The 27,552-nt window shown below is 40.8% G+C and overlaps 2 protein-coding genes across 5 annotated transcripts in view; one reads left to right on the top strand and one right to left on the bottom strand.

Annotated features, from left to right (window-relative positions):
- Positions 1 to 1,409: 1,409 nt before the first annotated feature.
- brwd3 (bromodomain and WD repeat domain containing 3) lies at positions 1,410 to 17,453 on the bottom strand. Its single transcript, XM_028596507.1, has 40 exons — positions 17,286 to 17,453; positions 17,048 to 17,106; positions 16,936 to 16,965; positions 16,693 to 16,752; positions 15,588 to 15,738; positions 15,292 to 15,390; positions 15,001 to 15,161; positions 14,078 to 14,299; positions 13,796 to 13,896; positions 13,624 to 13,694; positions 13,301 to 13,401; positions 13,154 to 13,194; positions 12,958 to 13,062; positions 12,713 to 12,863; positions 12,478 to 12,612; positions 12,270 to 12,398; positions 11,707 to 11,932; positions 11,459 to 11,599; positions 11,062 to 11,242; positions 10,856 to 10,949; positions 10,577 to 10,747; positions 10,390 to 10,463; positions 10,117 to 10,309; positions 9,890 to 10,000; positions 9,696 to 9,803; positions 9,173 to 9,297; positions 9,008 to 9,090; positions 8,793 to 8,904; positions 8,537 to 8,598; positions 7,308 to 7,463; positions 7,094 to 7,214; positions 6,855 to 6,980; positions 6,671 to 6,746; positions 6,502 to 6,552; positions 6,246 to 6,389; positions 5,949 to 6,101; positions 5,262 to 5,431; positions 4,898 to 4,986; positions 3,737 to 3,892; positions 1,410 to 3,628 (listed from the first exon to the last, which is right to left on the bottom strand). The coding sequence occupies exons 1-40, from the start codon at positions 17,317 to 17,319 to the stop codon at positions 2,793 to 2,795; spliced, it is 5,409 nt and encodes a 1,802-aa protein (XP_028452308.1). The 5' UTR covers positions 17,320 to 17,453; the 3' UTR covers positions 1,410 to 2,792.
- A 2,096-nt stretch (positions 17,454 to 19,549) lies between these two features.
- The window catches only part of npas2 (neuronal PAS domain protein 2), a 39,823-nt gene continuing 31,820 nt past the window's right edge, over positions 19,550 to 27,552 (top strand). For all 4 annotated transcript variants that reach the window (XM_028596511.1, XM_028596510.1, XM_028596512.1 and 1 more), the window contains exon 1: positions 19,550 to 19,866. The gene's annotated coding sequence lies outside the window, so the exon portion shown is untranslated. The remainder of the gene's footprint in view (positions 19,867 to 27,552) is intronic.

The following is a 27,552-nucleotide window of genomic DNA, read 5'->3' as shown; positions in this document are numbered from 1 at the left end:
TTCCAATAAAGTAGGTTTGATTTATAGTAATCATTTAATAGTTTTTTTTGTGTGATAGCACAACTCATTTACACACCTGATCTTTTCTTCTACATTTGTTCTCAATACCAGTATGTACACACATTACACCCCTTTAGTGTGTGACCTTTACCTCTATATGCATTGATCCATTTTAATTCCCATGATCCTCCAGCATCTCTGCAGTTTCTAGGTGTGGCAGAGCATGGTGCGTCACAGCTCAACCTTGTTTGTTCCTCGTCTGACTCACCCCAGCTTTCAGTGCATTAATGCAGTTGCAAATGGTACAGTCAGGTTTACAAGACAGTCACAGTATTTTGTACCTTTTGAATCTTCGCCTTCAGTGCACGTTTATGACCCAACGACCATAAGGACTACAGATGACTCAGTAAAGTGCTGGTGAACAGCTCTTAACCCTTGTGTGGTCCTTGGGTCAAATTTGACCCATTTTCAAAGATCTGTATCAAAAATATGGGCTTCTGTCAACCAAATTGCCCAAAAATAACATGGATGGTTCCGTACACGAAACAGGCTGTAATTCTGCATCAACATACGTTCCTCTGATCTTAATTATAAGATAAAGTAATTCATAATTTCTGGTTTTTTTAACTCAAAATTAGGCATATTTTAATATGAATGAAAAAAAAACATGTAAACAGACCAAAACAACTTCATTTTAAATCCATTTTTTTTAATTAAAAAAAGAAAACAAAACACATACAATCAAAACATTGTGTATAAAAAAAGTCACGTAATCTTGATCCACCTATAGTAAAACGTTATTGTATTTGTTATCAACTAATCTGATACGTCGAGGAGAGACTAAAAGCCATCTACTATATGAAAATAAGATTCCAAAATATGATTCGTAGTCTTCTCACACTCAACCAGAATAGTTTCAAGACGCCAGTTAATGCTGCCGCTAGGAGCACCCTAGATGCTGATGCCACTCCCCAAAAAAAGAGAAACAAAACAACCTCTGAGGCTCTTAGAACTCTTAGGTCAGCGACCACACAGAGGCAGTGATGAGGAGGTGTGTGTTCGGATTAGAGCACCCAGTGTCAAAACGACAACTTGTGAGTTAGCTTTTCTCGTTTCTCCTGACTGGATGCCGTCTCAAATGATCTACCAACCAAAGACCACACAAGCTTTAAAGTAAACATTATTGGTGCAAACAACAAGGGATACATCAATTATTTGAACCAATCAACAACTATGGAATCACTCCCAAAACTAGGCAGAAAAACTACACACAGTGATTCTGACACCACCGTAACACCTGATTGTAGTATATCCTGGAAAAAAGCAGTAATATGTGCAGACGATCTAGAACACTGTCCATAGATGGTTAGAAACAAGGGGGGGGGTGGAATAAATGGCACAACATACTAACAAAGTATGTAAGTATCCATGGTTGCTACCTTTGCTTTGGGCCAAAAGAATGCATGATTAAGATTGCCAATCAGATGAGAGCTTCAGCTTCATCAAACACAGGTTGAAATAGGTTTAGTTATATCATGTTTTACTTGTCAAACTAAACTACAAACTACTGCTGGCACAGTTTAAACATTCTTACACAAAAAAAATCATTCCTCTTACTCTAATATCTTTATTACTCAGCTGCCACGTGGAGTAGATAAATGTGCAAATATGTCCTCTTCCTCGTACGAAATAGTTAAAGTAACCTTGGTATAATACAATGGAAAAATAAATATCTCTGTGGAAGAGAGTTTGCCAGGGACCCCTTGCCTTTGCACATACTGGATAGAAAAGGTGTGATGGAAGCAACCATGAATGGATCCACCAGGGAGTACGACAGTACAAATACAAACAGGATACAGTGGCTTTTTTACCCCAGAAAATTACTTCTACCCTTGAGAAAAAAAACAAAGCAAAAAAACAAAAAAAAAAAAAAGCACCAAATAACACAATCAAAAGAGCCGAAAAACAGTCAAAACCAATGAAAAGGAAGCAGGGAAAACATGTAACATTCACAGGCCAAGGACAGCAAGCTGTCCGACAAGGGTTGTAAGAGCTGGGATATTACTATGGTACTGTATTCTGACCCAAGTCGCTCTGTTCCCTAAGTATTGCTAGTGCCCAAACTACACTTGAGTCACAGATAGAACTAAATCTGAATGATGTGAGTTCTGAAAACTAAGGCTTGTGGTTGTGAGGAAAAACCAAGTACCAAAAGAGCTGACATCAGTGACCTCCAGTGATACTGCACATGGTTCACGCTGGTCGTGACTGAACTAGTGACCACGAGCATGACAAGTTTTGTTAAATTACTTGCTGAGAAAAAAACAAAAAAGAAAAACAGAGAAGTAAAACATGAGCACCATTTTTTGGCATCGCCGCATCCTTCTTTGGTGAGCACAAGTTAGAAAAGTAATGGGAGGGACGAGAGGAGACCGAGGGGAATAGTGTTTAGTACTGGACGTGAAACGCACAGAGGGAGGAGGAAGAGGAGGAGGAGAGCAGCGCGGCGTCTTAAAGGCTCCTCCAGCGAGCAGTAAGGCCGAGGTGAGTTAGTCCAGTTGGAGAGGGCCCGTGTTGAACAGTGGCTCTGTCGACCAGGGAAGGCAATTCCCTGGCATAACATCATGAGCACCAGTTATCAGTTTGAGAGCCATAAGCAGTCTCAGATAAAAAGAAAAATCATATATATATATATTATATATACACTTGTACAAAAAGAAAGAAAAAAATCCCTGAAGTATTACTCATGTTAAACAGTTTTCTTTTATTGAGGTTTGAAAAGGGCCGACGTGTCAGTGACCCCAGCCCATGAGGTGGCTGACGCGGGCTTTCTCAGTCATGCGGCGTACCCGTCCTGAGCGGGACATGCCCAGGTTGAGGGGGTCTTCCTTCGACCCATGGCCATCATCCTCCGACTCGTCCCCGTACAGAACTGTCCTGCGGCCCTGGTTGCGTGTGTTGACCCGTCGAGACTTGCACTGGCTTCCTCTCAGACTGCTAGCTGCTGCTGCTGCTGCTGCTGTCGCCGCTGTAGCCCCTGTCTCGACCGAGTTGTCTTCATCGTCCTCCTCCTCCTCCTCCTCCTCCTCGGGTTCCTCCTCCTCCTCCTCGGGCTCCTCCTCTTCATCCTCCTCCTCCTCCTGCTGCTGCTGCTGCTCTCCCTCATCCTCTTCATGTCTTGCATCCAATGGTTGCTGCTGCTCCTCCTCCTCCTCCTCTTCCTCTTCTTCTTCTTCATCCTCATCCTCCTCCTCGTCATCATCCTCCTCCTCTACCGGCAGCTGCACTCGTGCCCTTTTAGCTGTCTGGGCCGTGTCCTCTCCTCCTTTGTGTCTCCTTTTCCCTGAGGCCGCCAGCTTACCCTTAGCCGAGAGGCGTACGGACAGGCAGGGAGCTTTGCTGTAGTCGTGATCCCCCCCTTCCACGTACTTCTCCATCTCAGACTCGGAGCTGTTCTCGCTGTCCGACGATGACGAGGAAGAGGACGATGATGAGGTGGAGGATGACTCCGACGAGGACCTGTGGGACCCGGACTCCGCCTTCTCATCATCATCATCTTCAGACTGCGGCGCTTCTCGCTCGTGGCGCTGTCTGGAGCCGTTACTTAGATGCAGGTTGCGCTGGTGCCCTGATGCGACACAAGAGGACGGTGGTTCACTGCTGCACCGTAACTTTAAAGTCACATTAAAATGAAAGATGTCGATACAATTCGGTTAGAATGTGCTGCTTGTCATACCTGACTTCTTCACTGGAGTAGCTTGGCTGCGGGTCACACGATGTGGCCCCTGGTTTCTGCGCTCGCTGCTGCTGCTGCTCGACCCTGAACTTGGGGAAGAAGGCTGCATGTCCTCCTCCTCCTCCTCCTCCTCTGCTACACTGCTGCTTTGCTGAGCTAAAGCAACAACACACGGCTAATTACTAATCAGGACTGTATTCATATTACTTTTCACAGTACATCGGTAGTATAATGAATTACATCTGATCTTCAGTAATAACACAATGAGAGGCCTTGCTCATTTACATACTGTTTGCTACAACATTATCTGTAGACAAATCAGCTGTCCACAGCAGCAAACCCTACAAGGTAATGACTGAATTAATGCCGTAACAATTTTGGAAGAGTAATGATTGTTTTACTTCCCCATAGGGTTGGGAAAAATAATCGATTCTTAGATGCATCGTGATTCTCTCTAGAACGATTCGATTCTCGATTCAGATAAGTTAATAATCGATTTTAAAAAATAGATATATATATATATTTTCTTTTTTTTTTATGTGTTGATTTTTATTTAAAAGTTACTAAGTAAAAATCAGAAAACAGAGTGACTGAAAGAGGATGGGTTAATGGACAAAAAAAAAAAAAAAAAAACACACAAAAATGGCCAAAAGGAAAAAAATATAAATATATGCAAAACACATATATGCTTTTCATCTACTTTATCACATTACATCTGACCACCTCATGTTTCATGTTCTGAGAAGCAAATTCTCCACCTTTAAACATGACCGAGCCTCTGACATGGAAGATTACTGGGAGAGAAGGTGACTTTCACAAGCATGTTTAAGGCTTAAGAATGGAATGACTACAAAATAAAAAAGTCAGTAGACAAAACATTCCATTAAAACTTGTGTGTGACAAATATATGTCAAAATCTATGCTTTGTCTAGCTGCTTTGTCTAGGAAGTGATTAGCAAACTCAGATTTATATGTATATTTTAAAAATCACGCATGGAAATGTACATATACAAATTGTTGCATTGAGATGCATCGATAATCGGTTTAGAATCGAATAGTTGAACTCTGAATCGGAATCTAATCAAATCGTGAGGTGCCAAGAGATTCCCACCCCTACTTCCCAAACACTGCTACCAACAACATACAATACTGCAGTCATACCCTGATGGGATCTCTGAGAACGATACTTCGTAGAGGTCCAGGATTTTTTTGGCTTTGACACCTTTCCTGACTTGTGCTTCCCTTTAGGGCTGGACATATGGGAACAGAGAAAAGAAGCAACATTTCAGAATAATTAACTACATTATATAACAGCAGGCAATGTAAAGCTTTGAAATAGCTTTTTAGACCAGGTAGACTAGGACTTTCTAAAGCTGCATGTTAAGTGTAAAACAGGCCTTTGAGTTTAAAACAGCACATTTAAGATAATTTCAGGAGCTGCAGGCACCCTGTGTACACTGGAATGAAAAAGATCATCTGCTAATGAGCACTGTTGAGTGGTAAGTTTGTGAATGAGGCTCAGCACCTGGGGGATGGACTGATAGGCGGGGAGCTGCCTCCGTTGTGCATTCTGTTCCTGTAACTGAGTCTCTGACGAGTCCGCCGTTCATTCTGAATGGCAGACTTGTGGTCCGAGATGATGGAGATGATGTTGTTTTCAAAGAAGGCCGACAGGCTGAGGGTCATGGTGTAGATCTGGACATAAAACAAATAAGTCAGATGAATCTATTAGACCTGGGATCTTCAACATTTTTTAGGTCAAGGACCCCTTAACTGAAAGTGAGAGAGTAGGGACCCCCTTAATACTGTAAATATATTGTATAAAATTAAGTTGCATGTTAAACTGGGCCGGATGGATAAAAATGAATGGATATATATTATTTATATCATGTTTAAATGTTAAACATACATGTGGAAGGCACAGTGAATCCTTAAGCTTAACTGTATGGCTACCATACTTATAGTAAGCTTATCTTCAATGTGTAAATTAAATGGGTTTTCTTTCCCCACAAATATGCCAATTTATTTTTGCTATTAATAGGTTGTATTCATATTATTTATATTTTCAGACATATTTGAAATAGAATTACTCCGAGTACCCCCTAGGGGTCACGGACCCCCTGTTGAATATCTCTGTATTAGACTACCGCTTTGTCAGACATTACGCAGAAATAGTTGCAGTACTTGTTCAATCCCAGTGATTGTACTTCACCTGTGATTTCTTGTTAGGCGTGTATGCTTTGGAGTTGCTGAAAATGAGGCGCACGTCTTTGGCAAACTCCATCGGGCTTTCATAATTCCCTGCAACCAGCGTCTCCGACACTGTAGCCAGATCCATGGGCATGTCAATGATGTTTCGATAGTCCTGAAAAAAACAAGGTAGAGAGTAGAAATGGTAATGTACACAGAGGTTCGTTTTATGATCTGCTTTTACTCATACACCCTTGGCATGCATTTCTAATGGGATTTCAGTGGCCTTATAACTGCAAATTGTTTCACATTGTTTTACCGGATACTCAAAGAGGTCCACTGGCCGCCTGAACGGCTCTGAATCTGGCGATACGATCATACGACGCAGCAGCTCTTTGCATTGACCTCGCCAGAATTTCACATCCAAAACCACACCTCGCTTCTTGGAATTCAGGTCGGCTCCCTGGCGGAGAGAAAATAAAAATTAACTAAGACTGGAGCTACTGCAGATGATTTTACGTTTGTGAGAGTCTAAGATGGATTGTTGTGGGACACTGGACTCTGGTCCCTCTTACCCGATGTCCTGTAGATGTGCCTGGAGTGTCAGAGTCCACATCCAACTCAGCCTGCAGAGGAACACATAGAAACCCGAATGACTATTTACAGCAAAAACAGGCATCCTAAGAAAAAGCTGTTGCCTTGATGTAAAAAAAACAAACACTTAACACAACCCAACTCTCTCACCTCAGCTTCTTCTCCACTGCTGATCTCAGACTTCAGTTTGTGATACAGATCCAAGATGTCCGTGCAGCTCTGGTCCCTGAGGGAGACACAGGGCTAAGGCATCAGACACGTGTGTAGAAATATTCATCACCGTTTCCCCCGGTATCAATGAGGTTGCTATAACATGAACGGTGTGAAGTTTTACCCGATGTAGTGAAGGAGAACGTCAGTCACCACCTTGGCAGTTGCTACGATGGGGCTCTGGGGTTCGTTGAAAGTGCGGGCATTGTGTTCTATGTAGCGCACCTCCCACATTAACGCAGAGATCCGCCTGCAGCAGAGAAGAACATCCACACTTCAAGCTCAAATGTCAACCCTTTGTCATCATGTCTTTGGACTCATGGCGAGGATAAAAAATGTGTGAGGTTAAGTGTGTTGCTTCACCTGTAGAAGTGGTTCTCCACTCGTTTGCGGATAGTGCTGAGGTCAGTAGGGTAAGCCACCGCGGTGCAGTACAGAGGGTAGTCCCGCAGATTTACTGGTGACGCGAATGCCTTGGCTACATCTGTGGATAACCAGGAGTGAGATCAAACATGGCAGACATGAACGAGCTCAGACTTTTTCCCCCCTGGCAAACAAACTGTCATTGGTGGCCTACCCAGTGTTAGAAGCTGATCGATGCCATGGAGGACTCTCTCACAGTCTTCATCTCGTGTGTGAGCCCCCCATTCTCCTTCCTGAGGCGTGTAAAGCAGAGCCTTTAGCTCCTCCTCGGCCACCTCCACGCCATCACCCACTTGTTCAGGCAAAGCCGCTGTTGGAACCACAAAATGTGTCAGAAAATGAAAAGGTATTCAGTTAATTGATTAGAACTACTATTTTATTATAGATAATTACCTAATAATAATTATCACGATACTATACATCTAACATATTCTAGTTCACAAGGGTATATTTTATTTTTATAATAAAAACATCTTAGATTGATCTCAAGCCTAGAATGTAACAAAAAAGCATGTCCATGTTTTAGAAAGAAAATGGTTGTTCATTTCCACCATTCGGCTACTGAAATAAAATGGCAGATTAAATCTGCACTGATTTTATGGAATTGGCAGCCTGGTACATTTAAAATATAAATGGAAAACTTGTTTGTGTAATGATTTCAAAAATCAAGTATTTCGGGATAGTTTAGTTCCCAAATGTTAACGGTCTCTTAAAGCAAAAATAATACGCCTTTTTGTCTGGAAAACAAATGGCCATCTTTATGGAAAGGAAAGGACACATCATTTTGTTTTATATTCGCTTATATTTCTTTTGTTGGTACAAAATTTGTATTGTATTTTGTGTCATGGATATTTAATTTGGTCTATACGGACACAGTTTACTTTTATATATAGCAGCATTTTAAAGATGTATGATCTATTCTTGCATTATTTACTTAAAATTTAAACTTATTCTCACAGCACAATGTCTTTTTTGAACAGGTTCTCTGCTTTAACTCATGGTGATTTGTACTAAGGCCAAGGAAAGAATCTTTTCTTTGTTTGTTTTGGTACATCGCCCTGATTCCCTGACACTGTTGTTGGCCATAATGCTCCATTATTGAAAGATAAAACTTTAAAACGGACCTCAATTTATTTCAAAATAAATGAGTGAGAGGAAATGTATCACAATGAAATCCTATTTTTGGAGTAAAATCCCATGACATTAATATATTGTCCAATTTGAATGGAAATGGTATATTATACAGTATGTATATTCATCTGCAATTTTTAATGGTGTACAATTGTGTTTTAAATGTTGTAAAATCTTTTTACATTTTGTCATCACATTAAAACATGCACAGGTTTATAACCAGGTGGAATACTCATTAATAATATCACTGACCTTCTTCAGGTATAGGCTCCATGTCCCAGGGACTCATTTTCTCTCGCTCACCATTATCCCACCTGATGAAACAGTAATTAGTTAGTAAACCACACTGTGTGCGAGATTACAATCACTTATTTGATTGAACTTTAATGAATCGTGACATAGGGTCAGCGAAGAAGAACATTATATTAACGGAGAGCACTGTTGATGCATTATGTTGGAGTAGACTACTCCTCCATCGGCTAAAAACACTGCAGAAATACAGACGCACTTTACTGCATAGCACTGGAACAGGCTGTCTGGATACTCCGGCTGCAGAGGCTGCTGGTCCTCCACAGAGCCGAACCACCAGGCGTCATCAATGATGCTGCGGAACCTCATACCTGAAGAGAGCAAAGTGAAGACAGGATCAAACATAAGTGAAGGACAGTACACTCTCCACAACCATGAACATGAATAGTAAGCACATCACTTCAAAATACTCACCTGGCTGCCAGTTGTGCTCTTTAGCCTCGTTGTAAAACTGCTGCAGTACCAGAAAATCTATGACATCAGGCATGTCATGGTACCTGTAGAGTGTGGAAATGAAAGATGAAATTAAATGCACATGCTTCAACATTTTGTTATCTTGTACTGTATATGAATGCTTACTTTAAGGAGAAAGAGTCCTTGGTCATCTTCCCTGAGACTGGGTCCAAGAAAGCCAGTTTTAGGCAGCAGAGGGTGGGAGGTCCCACTTCATATTTAATTCCAACCACCTTCACAGATTCCTGGTCCTGAAGGGGCAGAAGGCAATCGACAAAAGGTAAGACTCTGATGAAGATGATGACAAATAGAACTTCTCAAAAAAGAAAAAAGTCATGGCTACACTAAGAGGGGTGTAACTTTTTTCTTGACACGCCTAATAGATTTTCTTTTTATACCACACTGCAATGATTGTGCAAGGACATGCATTAACATGCCATGTTAAAACTAACTTAATCAGCCCATTCCAATGCCAATTTTTCAACATGGCCAACTGCAGCGGAAAGTGGGCCTGGCCATCAGATTGCCAGAATCCAAAAGTTACAACAATTGGCTGCTGTTTTCAGACTCTCTGAACAGATTGTCTAATGGAGCATATTAGGGCTTGCCCTGTACACAACACTAGCTTTTAAGTAAAACTATGCCTCACCCTGAGGTCGAGTCTGTTCCACGGCTGTTTCTGAGGGTTAATGCTGTAGGCCTTGGCCCTGCGGACAGCCCGGACGTAGGCCTGATGGCCCTGTTTGAAGTAGATGAGCTGGAGGAGGACATGAGAACCATGGTCAAAATGCATGTAATGTAACAGTCTTTCTTTCTGTTTGATATGAGAGTGGCACTCCCTACCTCATCTCCCATCTGTGGAACAAAAGGAGAGCGGTGAGGGACAGTCTCCATTATCCATGATGGTGGCAGCCACTCCTCCGCATCAAGTCCAGCCAGAGAGGACGTGGGTTTCTAGGTATATATAATTAGAATAGAAAAAAGTTCAAGTACAGAATTTCTCCTGCACCGTGTGGTAAAGAGACATGTTTTCACTGAGAGTACAGGAGCAGCGGATCATGTTAGCGTACCTGTTTGGTCTCCTTGGGCTTCTTCCTCTTCTCGTTGTCCCTCTTCTTGGCCTCCTTTGCCTTGCCATCGCCTTCTTCCTCCTCAGAGCTGCTGTAACCTTGGGGCTGGACGGGCCTCCTGGTTGGTCGCTTCGGCGGCTGGAGGTTGATCCCAGCGTCGGCTGTCCAATCAGAATATTCACTGGAGGAGTCACTGAGAATGAAAGAAGGGTGATGTTAGTTGGGCGATTATACTTACATCCTGATAAACACTGCTCAGTCAAAGATATTCACCTGGAGCTGCTCTCGCTCTGCCACTGAGCTTCACCATCGGAGGAGGCTTCGCTTTGCTCCACCTCTGCTGCTGCCTGTCAACAAAAACACAATAAGCACCTTTACTATGATGAATGGTAGTTAACAGGCAGGGCTCCACAGCACCATGTCATGTTTGGATACGTAGAGTAGAAGGAACGGAACTTACATTTCCATCACTGTCAGAGTCTATCTGGCTGTCAGAGTTACGTCGGTTAGTGGAATTTCGACTCCTGGTCCCAGGACGGCGGACTTGAGCTGAGCGGGTCTGATAGGCGTGGCGCTGCTGCTTTTTCTTGGTCGGCCGCAGGGAGCGCAGGCGTGAAGTCAATAGATCGTTCTACAAAGTGTGGAAGGAGGGTGGAAAATAAGTAGAGCAGGAATGATAGTATTTTTCTTTTCTTTTTTTTTACTCGTGAAAACAACTGTGAAGTGAAGAGTAGCGTACCTTGGGTGTGCATGTTACTGGTTTTTTCCTCCTCTCTGCATTGTATAGAGAACATTCCATGTCACCTTTGGCTTTTCTGCACTCCTCCGAAACTCTAATAAAAAAAATAATAATTTTCATCATGAAATGTACACAAAAAACATTCATATGAAAAGAAATGGAATCTGCTCTTTGTGGTGTCCTTACATCTTACAAAATTCTCTCACCTGGATATCCCTTGTGGCACTTCATTGACCATCACTCTGCGGCTCCAGGCCAGCAGGTCCCTCTCGGTAGCCACCTGACTACGCAGGGCATTATGCTGCATCTGCCACACCCCGTCCACCTGCCTAATTCTGCGTGACTCAGCAGCCGAGGAGGAGGCCTCCACCTCTCCTTCACCTCCCGCTACAAATAGGAAGAGATTTGTTTGTTAATACTATGTTACCTTGGAAAATATGGCATTTTTGTAAAAAGAAGTTAACTATTAAAAGTCTAGTGTCCACACAATGCTCACAGCTTTACACTAGATCTCAGACTTTAACAGGCATAATTTAAGGCACACTGAACACAGAAACCCAAAATCCATTCAAATTTGCTGACAAATTGTAAAGTAAAACATACCCTCTTCCTCTTCAGCCGGCTCTGCTTCGTTCTGACGCTGGTCCTGCTCATTCTGCAACTGTCTGATGAGATTGTCCAATAGGCTTTCTCTGTTTTCTGCCGTTTGCTGGCCAAGCACCTGCTCAACCAACTCCCCATCACCTAAGCAGCAAAATGGCAGATCTTGAGTCAAACTGTCAGTTACACTTCCTGAGTTAAAACTTTGCAAGCATTCTGAATGGTAGGAGTAATGAGGGAGCAGGTTTTACTGTTAGCCATGTATCCTAGCTGGGGTATTAGCTGATCCTCCTTGCAGCTCTCTCTTCCTGGCACCAGGCGCTGGTAGTGAGGAGGGTGAGGATTTCCATCAACATCCACCAGGAAGGGTGGAGGCATGAGGTGTGGGGCTTGCTGCGTCTGCTCGTCCAGCACGTAGTTATTAGAGTCACGAATAAGAGGTCGGTAGTCCGTGTGGAAGAACATCTGGTCAGGAATCTGGAGAGAATCAAGAGTACACTTGTGTTGATAATTGAAAGAAAAGAAAAAAAAAGAGTTACATCTGCTGCTTGCTTATCCCCCTTCACGAGGTACCAGAACACAAACCTTCTTCGTGATTATTAGCTGCCTTTCCTACAATATTTCAGATTTCAAATCCTTGGTGACACTTTGGCTTAAATTCAGGTGTTATGATTAAAGAACAGTATGTGTAACCACAAATCCAACATGCTGTCCAACTTCCCTAATGTTGTTCCTTTAAAATATATAAAAATAGAAAATGATAGAGCGATAGTAAGGGGGAAAGGTGTTTTAACAACTATTCATGTGCCGTTACCTTCTCATATGGTCTACTGCAGCCGAAGCCAAAGATGAGCAAATGGCCGTGTGAGTCGGTGCAGGCAAAATGCTGTCCGTCAGCTGAGAACTTGCAGTCAAAAATAGCACCGTGGCCTTGCCCTTCAATCTGGAAACAAACATTTTTAATATGAACTCAACGATAGAAAAACTCTACTGGTGGGTGATTCTCATTGTCGATCAATTACCATGTTGAAGAAGTTGCGGATCTTGGCTCCTTTGGCCAGGTCCCACATGTAAATGTTGCCATCATGCCCGGCAGAAAGCATGATGCGGGAGTCAAACGGGTGTGCCTCCAGCACAAACACCTCATCATCATGACCCTTGAACAGAGAGATCACAAACATTCGGGACCGTCAGTTGGTCAAAAGCAGCGGGTTTATTCATTGTTGCACAGTAGAAATGTCTGCTTCAGCCACTCACAGATAAAATATGCAGCAGCTGTCCAGTGGTTGTGCTCCACACTTTGAGCAGGTAGTTTGACACTGCTGTGATGACGGTGCTATCTGCACGGTCCCAAGCCACCATGGTAACCACCAGCTTGGTTTTATCATCCCCATTGGCGACAGTACTCCTGGAGGAAAAGATAACATCAGACATGAAACATTAAGTCGAAAGGAAACAAAAACAGGGACCATGAAACCCTGTAAAACTGTTCTCGTTCTTACCCAGGCAGCCTGGCAGCAATGTCTAAAGTGACGCTCTTCCACTCTTGTTGCTGGTAATGCCAGATCCTGGCTGTGCCGTCGCGACTGCCACTCACAAACCTTAGGCTGGACACATATACACAGAGTCAGAGGCTCGAAAACCACAAAAAAAAAAAAAAAAACAGTTTGAAGTCCATGATCTCAGCAACACACTCACCTGTCACTGTTGTTGCTAAACTGCACAACTACAACTTTATCCTGAAACAGGAAAAGAAGACATGTATTAAAGTTAAAGAGACCTTGTTTAAATAAAGTTAAACAGAGTGGAACAGATATGATGCAGCTTCTGCATTTTGTTTCTTACCGTGTGTGCATCCATCTCAGAGACCTTCACAGGAGTTTCACCACCAAGGTAGTAGACTCTGATCAAATGATCAGTGCCACCGGTGGCCATGAACATACCACCTATTAACAGTAAACATAGAATATGAATAAATATATATATTACACACACTCAACAAGAAGTGACATCACCCAACATTGCTTAGAGCACCTTTAAATAATGTTTTTGCAACAACAACAAAAAATTTAAAAATAAGTTGTCTGGGTTTGGTTTGCTGCTTCACAGCAGCTTAGGACAATACATATGGAAAATGGAAATGTTAGCAGGCAGGGAAACACACTTACCACTGCTGAAAGAGGAAGTGGAGACCTGTACTCCTGGACGTGACCGCTCAACAAACTTAACTGGTTGATCACTGAGAAAAGGAGAAGAATCACAATTATGTCCATGAAAAAGAGCAACTTTACTAAAGCTAATATTGTAGAACCAAAACAGTTGATCTTTCAAAACACTTACTGGAATTTCATGCTGTGCGAGTGCCACTTCCAGAAACACACCATGCCGTCTGCACCGGTGGAGGCCAGGTACCGCGTTGTCCCTTTGACAGCAGGACAAAACTGAGGGGATAGAAAGTCAGTGTTGGTTAGTCAACATTTACCACGATACTACAGCAGCAGAGGAGTTGACATCTAGAACATCTAGGCGATAAGGTTAGTCTTTGGGACCTAAAGTGAAAACTTACATTAAATTAAAATAAACATTTGTTTGAGTTATATTCAAAAAATGCATCGGTCTCACCTGTATGGATGTGATGGAGGCACCGTGGGCCTGCAGAACGGTGATGGGTGCACAGGTTCGCAGGCACCACACTCTGATGGTTTTGTCGCAGCTTGCTGAGGCAATGAGGGTGTTCTCGTGGTTAACAGCCATGTCACAGATCTCCGCTGAGTGGCCGCGAAGTGTTGATAGGAGCCGGCCGTCATCCGTGGCCCAGATTTTTACCAGGCAGTCATCAGAACCCTAAAACAATAGTATGAGTTATTGTGAGCATCATTTGTGTCCACTTAATTCTATTTAACTAAATGTATTTTTGTGACAATCAGAAGTGAAACTAGTTTATAACTGATAAAACATACACTGTATATTAAACCAATGGTATTTTTTTTATTCTCTCCATAGTAGTTTGCTTCTCTAAAAATCAACCTTATAAGGTAACGTCATAATACATCCGATGCAATTCAGCTGAACCTGTGCCTATTTTGACAGTTATCAGTTTCACCACCAAGGTAGTAGACTCTGATCAAATCAAATTATTACGCAGCCCCAACAGGTTCTGGTTTAGCTGAGCCTGTTCTTAACCGCAGCTAAGCTACTCAGATGCGTAATACATGCTGATGTGGTGACACAGCATCAGCCCCCAGGTGTCTTGCTTTAATAGGTAAATCAGTAAAAAAAGAAAAGATTTTGTGGTTGCAAACATCCCTCAGTTGGCCAATTTTGTCACCTCTCTAGCTATGCACAAATCTGGAATGCGTTTCTAAAATAAGATTCTAAAAATGAATTTATCATATGGAGATAAAATGTATTTTCCGATACAACCTATAATCTGGAATCTTTCTTATCCCATTTTATCTTTGCAACTTTTGCAAATAGTTTGCTAGTGAGACACTACAGATGAAGTTGTGTTGCAATAATCATCTGAACCAGAAATCCTCACTCACCGTGAATATCCGACGGCCGGTGCGGTCAAAGGCTACACAGTAGACTGAAGAAAGGTGGCCAAGGATACGTTTGTGTATCTTCATGTGTTGGTAGGAGGAAGACGGCAAGGTCTGGCTGAAACGAGCAGCGCCTGTGGCCTGGCGAGCACCCATGATGGACACTTGATATAAAGAAACACAACAATGATCAGTGGAAGCAACAGACTGCTAAAGCAGACTTAACTTAATTGGTCTCAGGGCTTTGGGTCCTCTTAATGGGTATAAATAAATAAATAAAACTGTTTCACACACCGACATTGGGAGGATGTCCATTGCTGACTGGAGGTTCTGGTGGACGCCCTCGGTGAAGTGCAGCAACAGCTGAGCCACTGCATACTTTGTGGCTACAACCTAAATTATACAGGTAGCGATTCAAAAAACAAACGTGAGAAATGATGAACATGATTATTGATTTGGAAACAGATCTATCGCCAACAAACCACGCAAAAAAAATTACGAAAGTATTGACATGTACACTCTTAGAAGAAATAAGAAAGAAATAGCCTCCTTGGCGAAGTTAAAAACATGGATGGGAGAGAAATGCTCACTTTTGGTGGAACGAAGCAATGACTGCCTTCCCAGCCCCAGAAGTGTTTGGACTCCAGGAACACTAGGTGGGATCTCCTTCTCTATAAGCGGGCCTATCCGCTGACAAACACGGAGCAGATAGTCTGCAGGAATGTGCTGATTCAAAATCACCTGCAGGAGTCACAGACAGCTATTACAAAGTAATACAACAAATATATAAGTAGCCCTATATTAACAAAACATTACCATCTCTGGTACATTCTCTAACAAAAAAAGTTTGAAGTAATTAAATAAAACTCCAGCTTTGGTGAACAGATTAAAACAAGACAGCCCCACAATTATTTAAACTGACCGATAAGAAAATTTGAGACCATGATGTGTACCGATCAGAACAATTTAAATACAAAAATCTTGTCACATTTTCACATACTACTAAGCCTCTGGTTGCTTCACATCTATATGTAGCCTCTTTTGGTGTAAATGTCACACCAATCAATCTTTCTGTAATTAAAGTTAATCATAATACATTTTTATATTCACTATAAATATACATTTTTGATAAAATGCAAACAGCTGTGTAGCAACACATACACATCTAACTATCAAATTCCTCAAAAATTACTTTAACTTATTTTTTTCACTTCCTGTTTATACTTGTCATGATTTGCAGCATGGTTTTGTAATGCAGCTAGTTGAAAAACAATCAAGAGAGAGGGAGGGAGAAAGACAGAAAGAGGAGGGGCAAAGAAGCTCACAGCCAATCAAAAGAGTCTCTTACGATTTTTCCGGTTCACTCGCAAATACATTTGGGATTTTATTGGCTCCAACAGAAGACGGACAGCCCTGTGGCTCTGGCTCAGCCTATCACTACCTGTCCTTGTCTCTATTCTCCTCCTACTAGCCCACACAATAGCAAAGCCTATATATAGTTATTTACCAACGGGCCTATATTAATACAAAATGTTTAAATGTGTCCTAATAAACATAAACACATTACCACCGCATCTATTTGGGGTGGCTAATTTAATTAAAATTAAACACATCCGCAAAGAGGCAATTGACGATTAAAATAGAATATATACGCTTCATTTGATTAAAAAGTTAATTATGACAATTCACACTCACCCAGTCTTGGAAGGTCCGTTTGTATTTCTCCCCGTCCCAACTCCATCGTTGAGGGATCAACTAAAGTTAAAAGACAAGCGGTTAGAGACGGCACAAAACTGCCAGGATCGTCCCGGCTCGGCAACACGCTACTTTATCGATCACTAGCCCAAATTACTGAAAATTTGCCCAAAAGCGGCCAGATAGGCAACAGTACGGAAGCCACACACGAGAATAAAAACAGAAAGGTCCAGCTGAACCTACCTCATACTCCTCCAGCTCCTCAACCAGAATCTAACAACAGACAGACACAGTTAGCGTTAGCACCACATACTTTTAGACGTTTAACAACCGGTACGAGTTAATATCTTTTTACCTGTGATGCTTTTTTACAAGGTCCAGACTGCAGAAATCTGGCAATGAGGTAATACAGTTCTGAAAAGAAAGAGAGGTGAATTAGCTTGGTACTAACTAATGTTGCTATTGAGCCGAGCTAGCGTCAGCTATATAGCTTTCGGTTGCAGTCGGTTACTTAGCGCGCTAGCAGACACACAACTGTAAACTGTTTGCATGCAAAATGTTTGTCGCGGATCAAAGGGACGCTCAGCACTCACCAGCTTCGGTTTGTGAACACTGTTCTCTTGCCATCACTTGATAAGACAGGCGACATTAAAACAAACTGGTGTTTTAGCTTGCTCGTTAGCCGCCGGCTAGCTAACAGTAGCTAGGCGTGTGTAGCTAAAACAGGCTAGTGAATGGCCTCCTCCTTTCTCAAGTTGTTCCCTGACCACCTGGTGCTTTGTGTTAGCGCCCTCCAGTGAAACATTGCAATATTGGTTTGTTGAAAATGAATACATTTTTTAAATACAAATTTACAACTTTCAGACAGAAATTAGTTAATATATTTCTATATAACGGTCAGATAAATATTTACAGGTTTTCAAATTCAAAAAAGGTAAAGTATTTATATTTATAAAAATCTTTTCATAAGTGGCCAGTGTCATCTTTAAAACATGTTGCTGACAACACAGTATATTTATCAAGTTGAAATTATTGAAAGTTACATATTTGGTCACACACTGTATTGTGGCCATTTTCTATTATACAAAATCTGCATTCCTTTTTTATGATAGGGCAGGATTTGGATCCTGTCACTCTAAGGATAGCATCTGGGTTACATTTTGGAAGAGGCCTCCTTGACCTTAATGGAAACCAATTGGTGCATGTTATATTGTAAAGGGGAAAATAATACATTTCCAAATTAAGCTTAACAGCAGGAAACAAATCCCCCCCTTGCAATAACTGCCTTTACTGTTGTAAGTTATGAGGAATTGAACATTATGGACCTTCTACATTTTAGATTAATTGTACATCAGGTATTGAACTCTGATGCTAAGCCATGCAGTGTTTGTTTAGGCTGATGTAATTTAAACAAAGGTGAGGAGCAGATACGTCTTAGCTTGAAACATTTATGCACAATTTGACTCATTGTACAATAAAAATCAGAAGCCCTACAGCTAATTTGAAGCATTGACACAGAACAAAACATTTCAAAGCGCATGCAGTTTACCACTAAAACCTGTCTACTAAATTCTAGCATGTCAGAGTTGCTGTTTAGTCGCAACATTTGATCTTTCATTGAGTATGTGTGGTATGTCAACAATCAGAGCTCAACGTCGTTCACCCAGACCGCTGTGGAAGACTTAAAGGTCATCTTGGCAGCAACAATGGAGAAATCAAAGAAACATGTCGGACATCACTCTTCTAGCTTGAGCCACGCTATAAAGGTGTATATTGAGGGTGGGTGGAACAATTGATTTGGACTGGTAACTGGTTGCTTGTTCTTTTCAAAATGATTGTGTTCACCCTGAGAGATGTGGGCTTTTTCATTTGGTGGTTAAATCATTTGGCATTTGAGTGGGTTCTGCTCTTTCAGGTCTGGCTCAAGATATGACTAAAGTTAATGGAATTAGGCCGCTCATTGCTGAATGCTGACTTTTTTTTTTTTTAAATCGCTCCAGTGATGGAAAGTAACCAAGTAGGCCGGCTTAATCATGCACTGCACTTTAGTACAGTTTTGAGGTAAGTTGCTTGAATATTACTGTTATATGCTACTTTATTTTATTTACTTTTTTTTCCTACTCTACATTTCAGACTAGGCTATATGTATGTCAAATTGTAAAATTTGTATCAACAAAACACATGCATTTATAACATATAAGGCATATTATAGATTAAACTACCCAATATAAAAACTACCTCCACCTCAACCAGTTACAACGCTATACAATGTTAGGCTACAATATGCAATGTAATATGACAATATAACTTTCACGGTGGCATTTTTCTGCATAAGTAGGCCTACTTTAAGTACATTGTGCTAATAAAAGTTTTACTTAGGCTAAATAATGCAGGACGTTTTACGTGTAATGTATGGAGCATGGTATAACAAGGTAAGGATCTGAAAATCTCAATCACTGAATTACATTTATTGACAAAAGGGGGGCGCTACAGCATCTGTTGATTTGTCTTTACATTGTCAGAATTGATCTGATTAGCCCAAGCCCATGTAGACCAACATGTGATAATTAGCTAGGCCTATATAATAGCTTTTGTAAGTATGACTCAGAGAGCAAACGGCATGACTCACACCAATCACAGCAGTGTACAGTGTACTGTACATATATGGAACACCGGTAGCCTATATTCAGTGCTTTTTAAAATGCATGCTTTTTTTTTTAACCGATCTTTAAAAAGTAGCCTACATGACGATTCAATCATCGTCATGTACTATCTATTCATTTAAAGGGTAGCCTATTTTTAAAGCCCAACCACATTAAACACTCGCCTGTGCGCGCTCACTCGTTAGTCCAGGGGGCGGGACTCTTAAGTGTGGACGAACGAACTCTGGCTGCAGAAAAACTCTTCTTTCAGCCTTCATTTTCGTCTTCATCTAAAACAGGACATGTTTTAATCAGCGCTCTGTTAAATGAGAATATTTAAAGGTTAAGGTGTGTGGGCTGGATCAGGAGGATCTTCTCCTAAACAGCAGGCTGTGTCCTCAATACACCGCCGCCGGTGCAGTTTTCTCTCTGGACAACTTTTTGGAACGTCGGGGCTTTTGGTCGGTTAAAGCCCCTTTCCCCACATGCTTCCGTTTGGATTCGTCTGACCCTTGTTATCGCACAGAATAAGGTACATTACCAGCTTTGTGTTTGTAACGTTACGTGCTGACGGTTCTGTCCACAGTGTTCTTTTCGTTACTTGTAACGTCACGGTTGTTACAAATCTAGTTTAACGTATACATTAACGGTTGGAAAATTAGAAAGTCTTGTATGAAAGTAAACCAGGCTCATAGGTTTCTCTTTCCTGAAGTCTTTACTTATCTTATTTGGCTTTACAATATGTAACACTTTTTTTTCCCTAAAAAGTCTTGTTTTACATTAGCTAAAGTATGGAGGCAGTGAGGGCTTTTTCATGTTTTATCCATTTACATGACTGTGGTACTAACATTGTGTGAAGGGATCCTATTAATTAAGTGCTGTCTAACCAATTAAGTTTTGTATGTGTTGACATAGCTAACGTTACCTGGACACCAGCTGTTGGTTTAGGGCAGGGGTCACCAACCTTTTTGAAACTGAGAGCTACTTTATGGGTATTGAGTCATACGAAGGGCTACCAGTTTGATACACTCTTATGAAATAACAAATTTGCTCAGTTTGCCTTTAGTTATATATGATTATTAATGATTAATGATACTCATTTATGTGAAGACACTGGTCATGTTAATGATTTCTCACAATAATTATCAACAATGACTTAACAAGGTGGGTAACCGATAATATCAATATTCAATTTTCATTTTTAGAACAGGCCTGAGGGCTACTCATGTGGTCCTTGGGGGCTACCTGGTGCCCGCGGGCACCGCGTTGGTGACCCCTGGTTTAGGGCAAACAGACATTATTACATCTGAAGAATTATAACACATTGTATGATTTGAGGAGAATGAAATTTTAGCCTAAATGACAATGACATACATTTCAAAGGGTAGATGTTGTATTTGTGTATTAAGAGACACACAGGCTACTTAGACTAGAATGAATGCTAGATTATGTGATTGGGAAATACACCAAATTCACAGGAGTTTGATAAGGCAGGGCTCAAGTGTCGCTTGTCTTAATGATGCCAAGTCGATCAGTCACTTTTGAGAGACCTGATTCAAAAAATGTCCTGGCTATAAATGAAAGTAGCCATTGTGCAAATTATGTCAGGGTCCAAATGATTGTTCCGTGTCTTCATCTACGTATACTCCCATTGAGGCTTCCTGCGTCAGTGCTGAGCTGGGCCCAGCAGACATGAATAGTGATGAGTATGTGTGCTGACAGCTGAGTGGGACAGGACAGGGCTGTTCCAGGACTGAATGAACTAGGGTGTTCACTACACCATATGCTCCTTTTTTACATCATGCTGCTAAACATTTGGGCCAGCCTCATGACTCATGCTATCTATCCCTTCAGCTAAGTTTTAGTTCCGTCACTGAATCCAACAACCTGAATTTACATTGTGGACTAGATTAATTGGTGTATTACATTATGGCAAAAGGTCGCCCCTTATGGAAAACAGGAGGTCAGGAGTCAATTACAATCCCTATCCTTTCTGTACTATGGCTGCCTTCTGCTGACAGCTGTCTCACTCACTCATTCACTCACTCACTCACTCACTCACTCACCTTGTGAAAATAATACACGTTTCATAATTAGGGGGTACAAATTAAGGAACTGGAGACATTATCAATCTTTTACCAAACCACATTTACTCATTTAGCATTTTCATATAAATTGTCTTTATCCCATATAGGCCTAAACAAACTGAAAAGATGCAACAACCAGTTTATTATAACCACAAATTCAGTCCAGTCCAGAATATCTTAAGTGGTCATACTTTATCACCTTTTTATAACTATAATTGATACAGTTACTACTTATTACCCCATTACTGTGACTTAACATTTTCATCATTTTCATAATTCATTTGCCCCATACTCACTGTATAACAAACTCTGACTATTTTTATTCCTCTTTCCCTTCGTTTTTGTGCCATTATTCTTCATGTCCCTGCTCCCTATATTTGTCTCTCCTCTTCTTCTGCCTGTTACCATGCAAAGAATATCCGTTTACAGCATTGAATTTCACCTTTAAGAGTAAACTGAGCAAGAGGCCTAATGGACATTTACCCTTTTGTGAGACATAACTATGCTTCTGTTTTTGCGTCAGGAGTGCTGTGTTTTACATCTCTTTGCTGAAACTATGCTGTGGCGAAGGTTAGTTAACTGATGACAAACCACCTTGTCTCTGATCTTACAGAGCGTGTTGTGGGGAAAGTAGGTTACTGGGCCATGTCCTGCAAGCTTAAACTGAACGCTAGTCGTAATATTGTTAGAGCCGCTTAGTGTGACTGGGCATGCACAAATGGTGTAGGTCTGTGCAACAGCAAAGAGATAATTCCTACCCTCTGTCTCTTTAAGAAAACAGAGCGGCGCGGGAATGTTGAATGTTAACCCATGTTGATTCATCTAAAAACACATGAAATGGAGTGAAATCTGACAACCGGCTGACTAATGTCACATGTTGCTAATTACTAAGCCCTGTTAACCTTAAACATCAGTGGTTTTATCCCTTTGTGTACTGACTCATATTGACACCATTGTTTTTCTCTTTTTAGAAATAAAAATGCAATGCTATTGCTGAAACTTTATATATATATATATATATAGGTGTGTTGTTGGTTTTTAAACTTGTCTGTTTCCCTTGGGGAAAAAAACAAACTTGATTTTATCACAGAGTTTTGCTATTTATTTTTATTTTTTTATAATAACTGTCTTTCATAAAGCTCAATGTGAAACCAATGTTAAGCTTTTATTTATCCAGGTTAGTTCCAAAGTCATTCCATATACATGAAATACCTGGCCTAAACACCAGAGGCATCAGAGCAGCAGTGAAATAGTTTCATCTATAAATCGGGATGTCTCTGGGCGTGTCCCCACACATGCGCAGTACAGCGGAGGGGGCGGGGACTTGCTGAATCCCTACAAGGCATTGGTTGCAGTTCACTGGCTACAGGTTTCTTGCCATAAACTGATCATCCGTCATCAAGAACTCATTGCTGTCTATCCTACCTGCAAATGATGAAATAGGGAACATGCTGCCTCTCTTGATGAGCCGCAGCCGAGCCGCAACTGATTGAGCCGCGCTGCAACGCAATGTGTTTACATGTTGGGGCTCTCCAGCACTTTTTTTTGTTGCTCACATTTCTCTCTATTTCTACCGCCCAGGCCGCAAATTTATGAATCCCTCTATGGCCACGTCAAGACCCGCCCTACGAAGCAGCTTGGTTGGGATTAGGCATTTGACTTTGAGTAGTTAAGGTTAGGATAGCCGATTGGTCAGGGGATAGGACCTGTACAAATGGGGTTACATTACCTTGCGTAAGCACGGACGCCTGGCCAATATGATCATTTATTATTGTTATTGTTGTGAACTATCGAAAAATTCACAATTGATAAATAATCAAATATTTTTTTAATTTCAAAAATGTAACCGCTGTACAAAAGATGTCTTCTACATTACTGAAAAGTACATTGTATGTGCACTCACTGAGGCTTCAAGTTTGAAGTTGAATACTGGACCATGATTGGCTTCCAATCCGTAAATGTCTTAAACTCAGAAAGTGATGAATATGAAAACAGCCTTCTAAGTGTCAAACTGTGCACACATCATTCTGCACAGTGAAGATCAAACATCCAAATGAAGTAACAATAGTGGAGGGGGACTTTAAGTAGTTTTTAGTACTAATCAGTTTGTGTTTTGTAGATGATCTGGTTTACAAACAAAACCAAAAAATGTAAGAAAAAAAGGTTTCTGATGAAGTTTCTGTTAATATTTAGTTTTATATCCATCTGTATAGTTAAAACTCAACAAAGGACACGCCGCACTCTGACTAAGAAAAATTAATCCGCGTTGAGGAGTCAAATCTGTGCAATTGACAAAGCCAATAACCTCCTACTTCACTTGCCTAAGCTCCTGTTGTATATTTTTTTTACAAATTTTTTAGGGTGCCTTGAACTAGAAGCTCTGGGGGAAGTGATGTGCCTAAAGAGACAGATGTGCTGATTATTAACATCAAACATGGACATTCCTTTTGAACTCAGCCAGTAAAACTATGTTGCACATGACTCTTGAGACTATGACTGGTATTCATGCCACCCTCTTTAACCTTGTTACTATGACAGACAAAATGTTCAGCTCCAGTTATATAACTGCTACAGACGTCATCGTCCTTGCTGCTGTCGCTGATCTCTTGCTCCAAAGCACACAGTCATTGTCCTCAGTAGCTTCAGGCTCAGATCCACCAGGGCATGATTAAGACATTTAGCGGCTTTAAAAAAAAGTTCCCATCTTCGGGCTCTAAGACTTATCACATTATGTGAATTTGCTTCTTCTCTTTATATTCTTGGCATGAAACGAATGGGCGAGACAAACATTTGAACGTAATGTGTGAAACCTTTTCAAAGACGCTGCAGTAGTACACTAAGATCTTTAGGCAATATGTACACCGATGACCTGGAATTCACTTCAAATGAGGTTTATTAATTATCAGGTGAATTTAATTCAGCCACTGTTTGAGTGCTACACTGTCTTTTCTTTTTTTTTTTTTTTTTTTTTGGGAGACCTTTGTCTATTTTATATAGCTGATTCACATGACTTGAGCTTTTATCTGTCTTTTAAGACAAAAGGTCCCTTTTAAGAATCGGGTGTGGCTACACTTTGTATTTCAGATGAAGGAAAAAAGAAAGAAAGAAGGGTTTCACAATATGGGGCCCGGCCCCTGTGTGTGACCTACATGTGATTCAGATCTTTAGCTCAGGGTGTTGGCTGCATGGGCATTACGGTACAATGCAGTTTGTTTTTGTAGAGTAAAAAACACAACACAGCCTAAGACCATAAACGAGCACGTCAGCTCTGATGCTCAATTGAAAAGAGCACTCCCAGACTGGGTTGCTCATTCCTTTTTTGATGGTGGTCATCTCAATGTGATGGCAAGAGGCAAAACCTAATCATGGCTTGTGATACTGAACTGGAGTGTCAGAGCTCACACAACCATTGTGATGCTTTTATATTCAGCTTGGGTCCAGAAAACATCAATAGAATGAGTTACATTTAGCTAAAACACACTATACTACAACCTGGATGCTCAAGTCTCATCTACTGCAGTGTTATTATTTAGTTGATATGATGTGTATCTCATAAGAACACAAGAAAGTGTGATGCGCTTGGAAATCTGTAGGGAGATTCTGTACCTCCATCCACAGAGGACAGGGTCTCTAACAGAGCTGGAAGTGATTTTAAGGGTTTGCTCCAGGACCCCTAAGCAGGGGGAATGAATCATGAGTCATTATTATCACAGTGAATAAACCCAGTGGGTCAACACTCAGCAAATGTGTTAATTAGTTTTTTTTTATCCAGATAACTAATGATCTGGCATTTCATCATTAGAAATGTAGATGTTATTCACCCACTTTCTTAGTCAGGCAAATATTCTGATTATATGTCAACTCATTTTTTCAGTTGACAGGCCCTCAGGTGGAAAAAGAGGCCATCTACAGCTGATATTATGTCTTGTAGTTCAACTAAACTGTTAATCACCTTTGGGATTGAAAAATATGTACAGTCCTGTATTTTTGGTTTCTGTGGATGGATAAAAAATTTGACAAAATGGATATTTGGTCAAAGTGCAATTCAATATTCTGCTATTTTCTTTACAAGCTGCTTTCCTCTTTAAAAAGAAACCTGAATGTAATGAGAGAGATTTGTGTGCTTTCAGGAGGAAGCTTTGGAAATATGGACGGCAGCATTTCATAACAAGTAAAGGAAATAGCGATAGAAATGGAGACATAAGGTCATTTTTTCCATGGACTGCTTGCGAAAGGCTACTTGAGTTCACAGAAAAAGAGTCTGTGCATAAGAGAGTGGCTGTTTGCGGTTCTATAAACACTCACTTGTGAATTCATTACAATGATAATATTCTTGTTATCGGCTCAAAAAGTTTCTTTGAGGGCACTGTAAAAAAATCAGCCCACTTCCACAGCCAGGAATTTAATCAAAGATGTAACCTACGATCTCAACTTCAGACAGTGTTACAAAGAAAGAGCTGCATTGCCCTTTCCACCCGTGTCCTAGAATTGTGACCCACATATTAGCTCACACACTGCCTCTGGTAATTGCATCTTTTTTTTCATGAGCAGCAGCATACAATATCAGGCCTGGAATAATTTGGTGATTCATTTCGAATTCTTGAAAGAATATAATTATGAGGACGTTTTTGAGAGTAGATACCTGGGGAATAGAGCTGGGCAATATATCGATATCGTGATATGAGACTAGATATCGTCTTAGATTTTGGTTATCGTAATATGGCATAAGTGGTGTCTTTTCCTGGTTTTAAAGGCTGCATTACAGTAAAGTGAGTCAATTTCTGAACTTGCCAGGCTGTTGTAACTGTTCTATTGGCTTTTATACACTTAGTCATTATATCCACATTACTGATGATTATTTATCAAAAATCTCATTGTGTAAATATTTTGTGAAAGCACCAATAGTCAACACTACAATATCGTTGCGGTATCGATATCGAGGTATTTGGTAAAAAATATTGTGATATTTGATTTTCTCCATATCGCCCAGCCCTACTGGTGAAAGGACAAATGACAAATGTTGTACAAGCACGAAAAGAAAACACAGAATAAGTGAAAGAAACCTACATAAAATGTACAGTTAGACTGAACAGGTTCACTGCACAATAAAAATGATTGGAATAACTAATGTGTTATTAGTTATTATTTATTAACACAGTATACTAATTTAGTATTCATGTTTAATGTAGACAAATGCAGATAATGTAGATAAATTATTAGTGAATTATTTATGCCATTGCATTTTAATCAGAGCCCAGAAATGATGTCTTCAGATTACCAAAGTGAAATTGAAAAATACTGTATAATTATATCTAGCAAATGTTGTCAGTTGTTTTTTTTTGCTTGCAAATGTACTCGTGATTAACAGAATATTCAAAAAGTCATTTTTGATAGACCAATTGATTACTTGACTTATAATTTCAGTACAAAAAAAAATAAAAATACAAGCACATCATGGTCGTTTGCTTATGTGCAGTTGCAGCATGGGGAAAGGGCATGTGCTTTTTCCTTAGTGCACAGCAGGTGAGGATGTGTACTGCACTGTGACAGGATTGTCCAGCGGGTAAAGCTCAGTGAGTGCTAAGGGTTCAGCTGCTGCCCAGGGGAGGATTAGTGTGAAGCTGCACTGTGGTTGAGACATACAGCACTCATGGGAAAACACTGCTGAGGAAGGGCATGGTGATTTTTATCTTTACTGGCTGGTGCCTTTTTTCCATGTGGTACTCAATGGAAGAAAATGCTGGTTTGGTCGAGAATGTCGCAAATAGTCCCTTTTGTGATAATTCTCAATTTCCCTCCTCTGCTGTTGGATGACGTCTGAAGTTGTCAGTGCTGCTCCATCTCCACTGAATGTCAAAAATGTTCTTGACCTGAACATTGCGTACCGTCAAACCAGCCAACACGGACCTGTGAGAATGGACTGAAGAATAGTTATGTAGCAATGAGACACCATTTCCAGTATAGGGTGATTTTCTTCAGTTGCTGCAAGAAAACATCTGCTGATGTGATGCTCTCACTCTTATACTGTGAATTACAGTACTTATTCTTCTTTTACCTCGTCAGATTTTCAGACCTCCCTGCTGCATTTCATGTCCTTAGGATTTGTTTTATTAATGTCATTAGAGACATTA

This window comes from Perca flavescens, chromosome 13 (genome assembly GCF_004354835.1).
Source record: "Perca flavescens isolate YP-PL-M2 chromosome 13, PFLA_1.0, whole genome shotgun sequence".
Lineage (NCBI taxonomy): Eukaryota > Metazoa > Chordata > Actinopteri > Perciformes > Percidae > Perca > Perca flavescens.
Note: the sequence above shows the minus strand (reverse complement) of the source record. Positions and strands in the feature narration are given on the sequence as shown.

What these genes read in the sequence shown, in the direction of transcription:
- brwd3 (XM_028596507.1), bottom strand. Translation starts at nt 17,319, where the DNA reads ATGGCAAGAGAACAGTGTTCACAAACCGAAGCTG. An exon ending in TGGACCTCTTTGAGTATCCG is followed by an intron (nt 6,102 to 6,245) that starts GTAAAACAATGT and finishes TGTTTTTTTCAG; the next exon opens with GACTATCGAAACATCATTGA. An exon ending in CGCCTAACAAGAAATCACAG is followed by an intron (nt 5,432 to 5,948) that starts GTGAAGTACAAT and finishes TTTTATGTCCAG; the next exon opens with ATCTACACCATGACCCTCAG.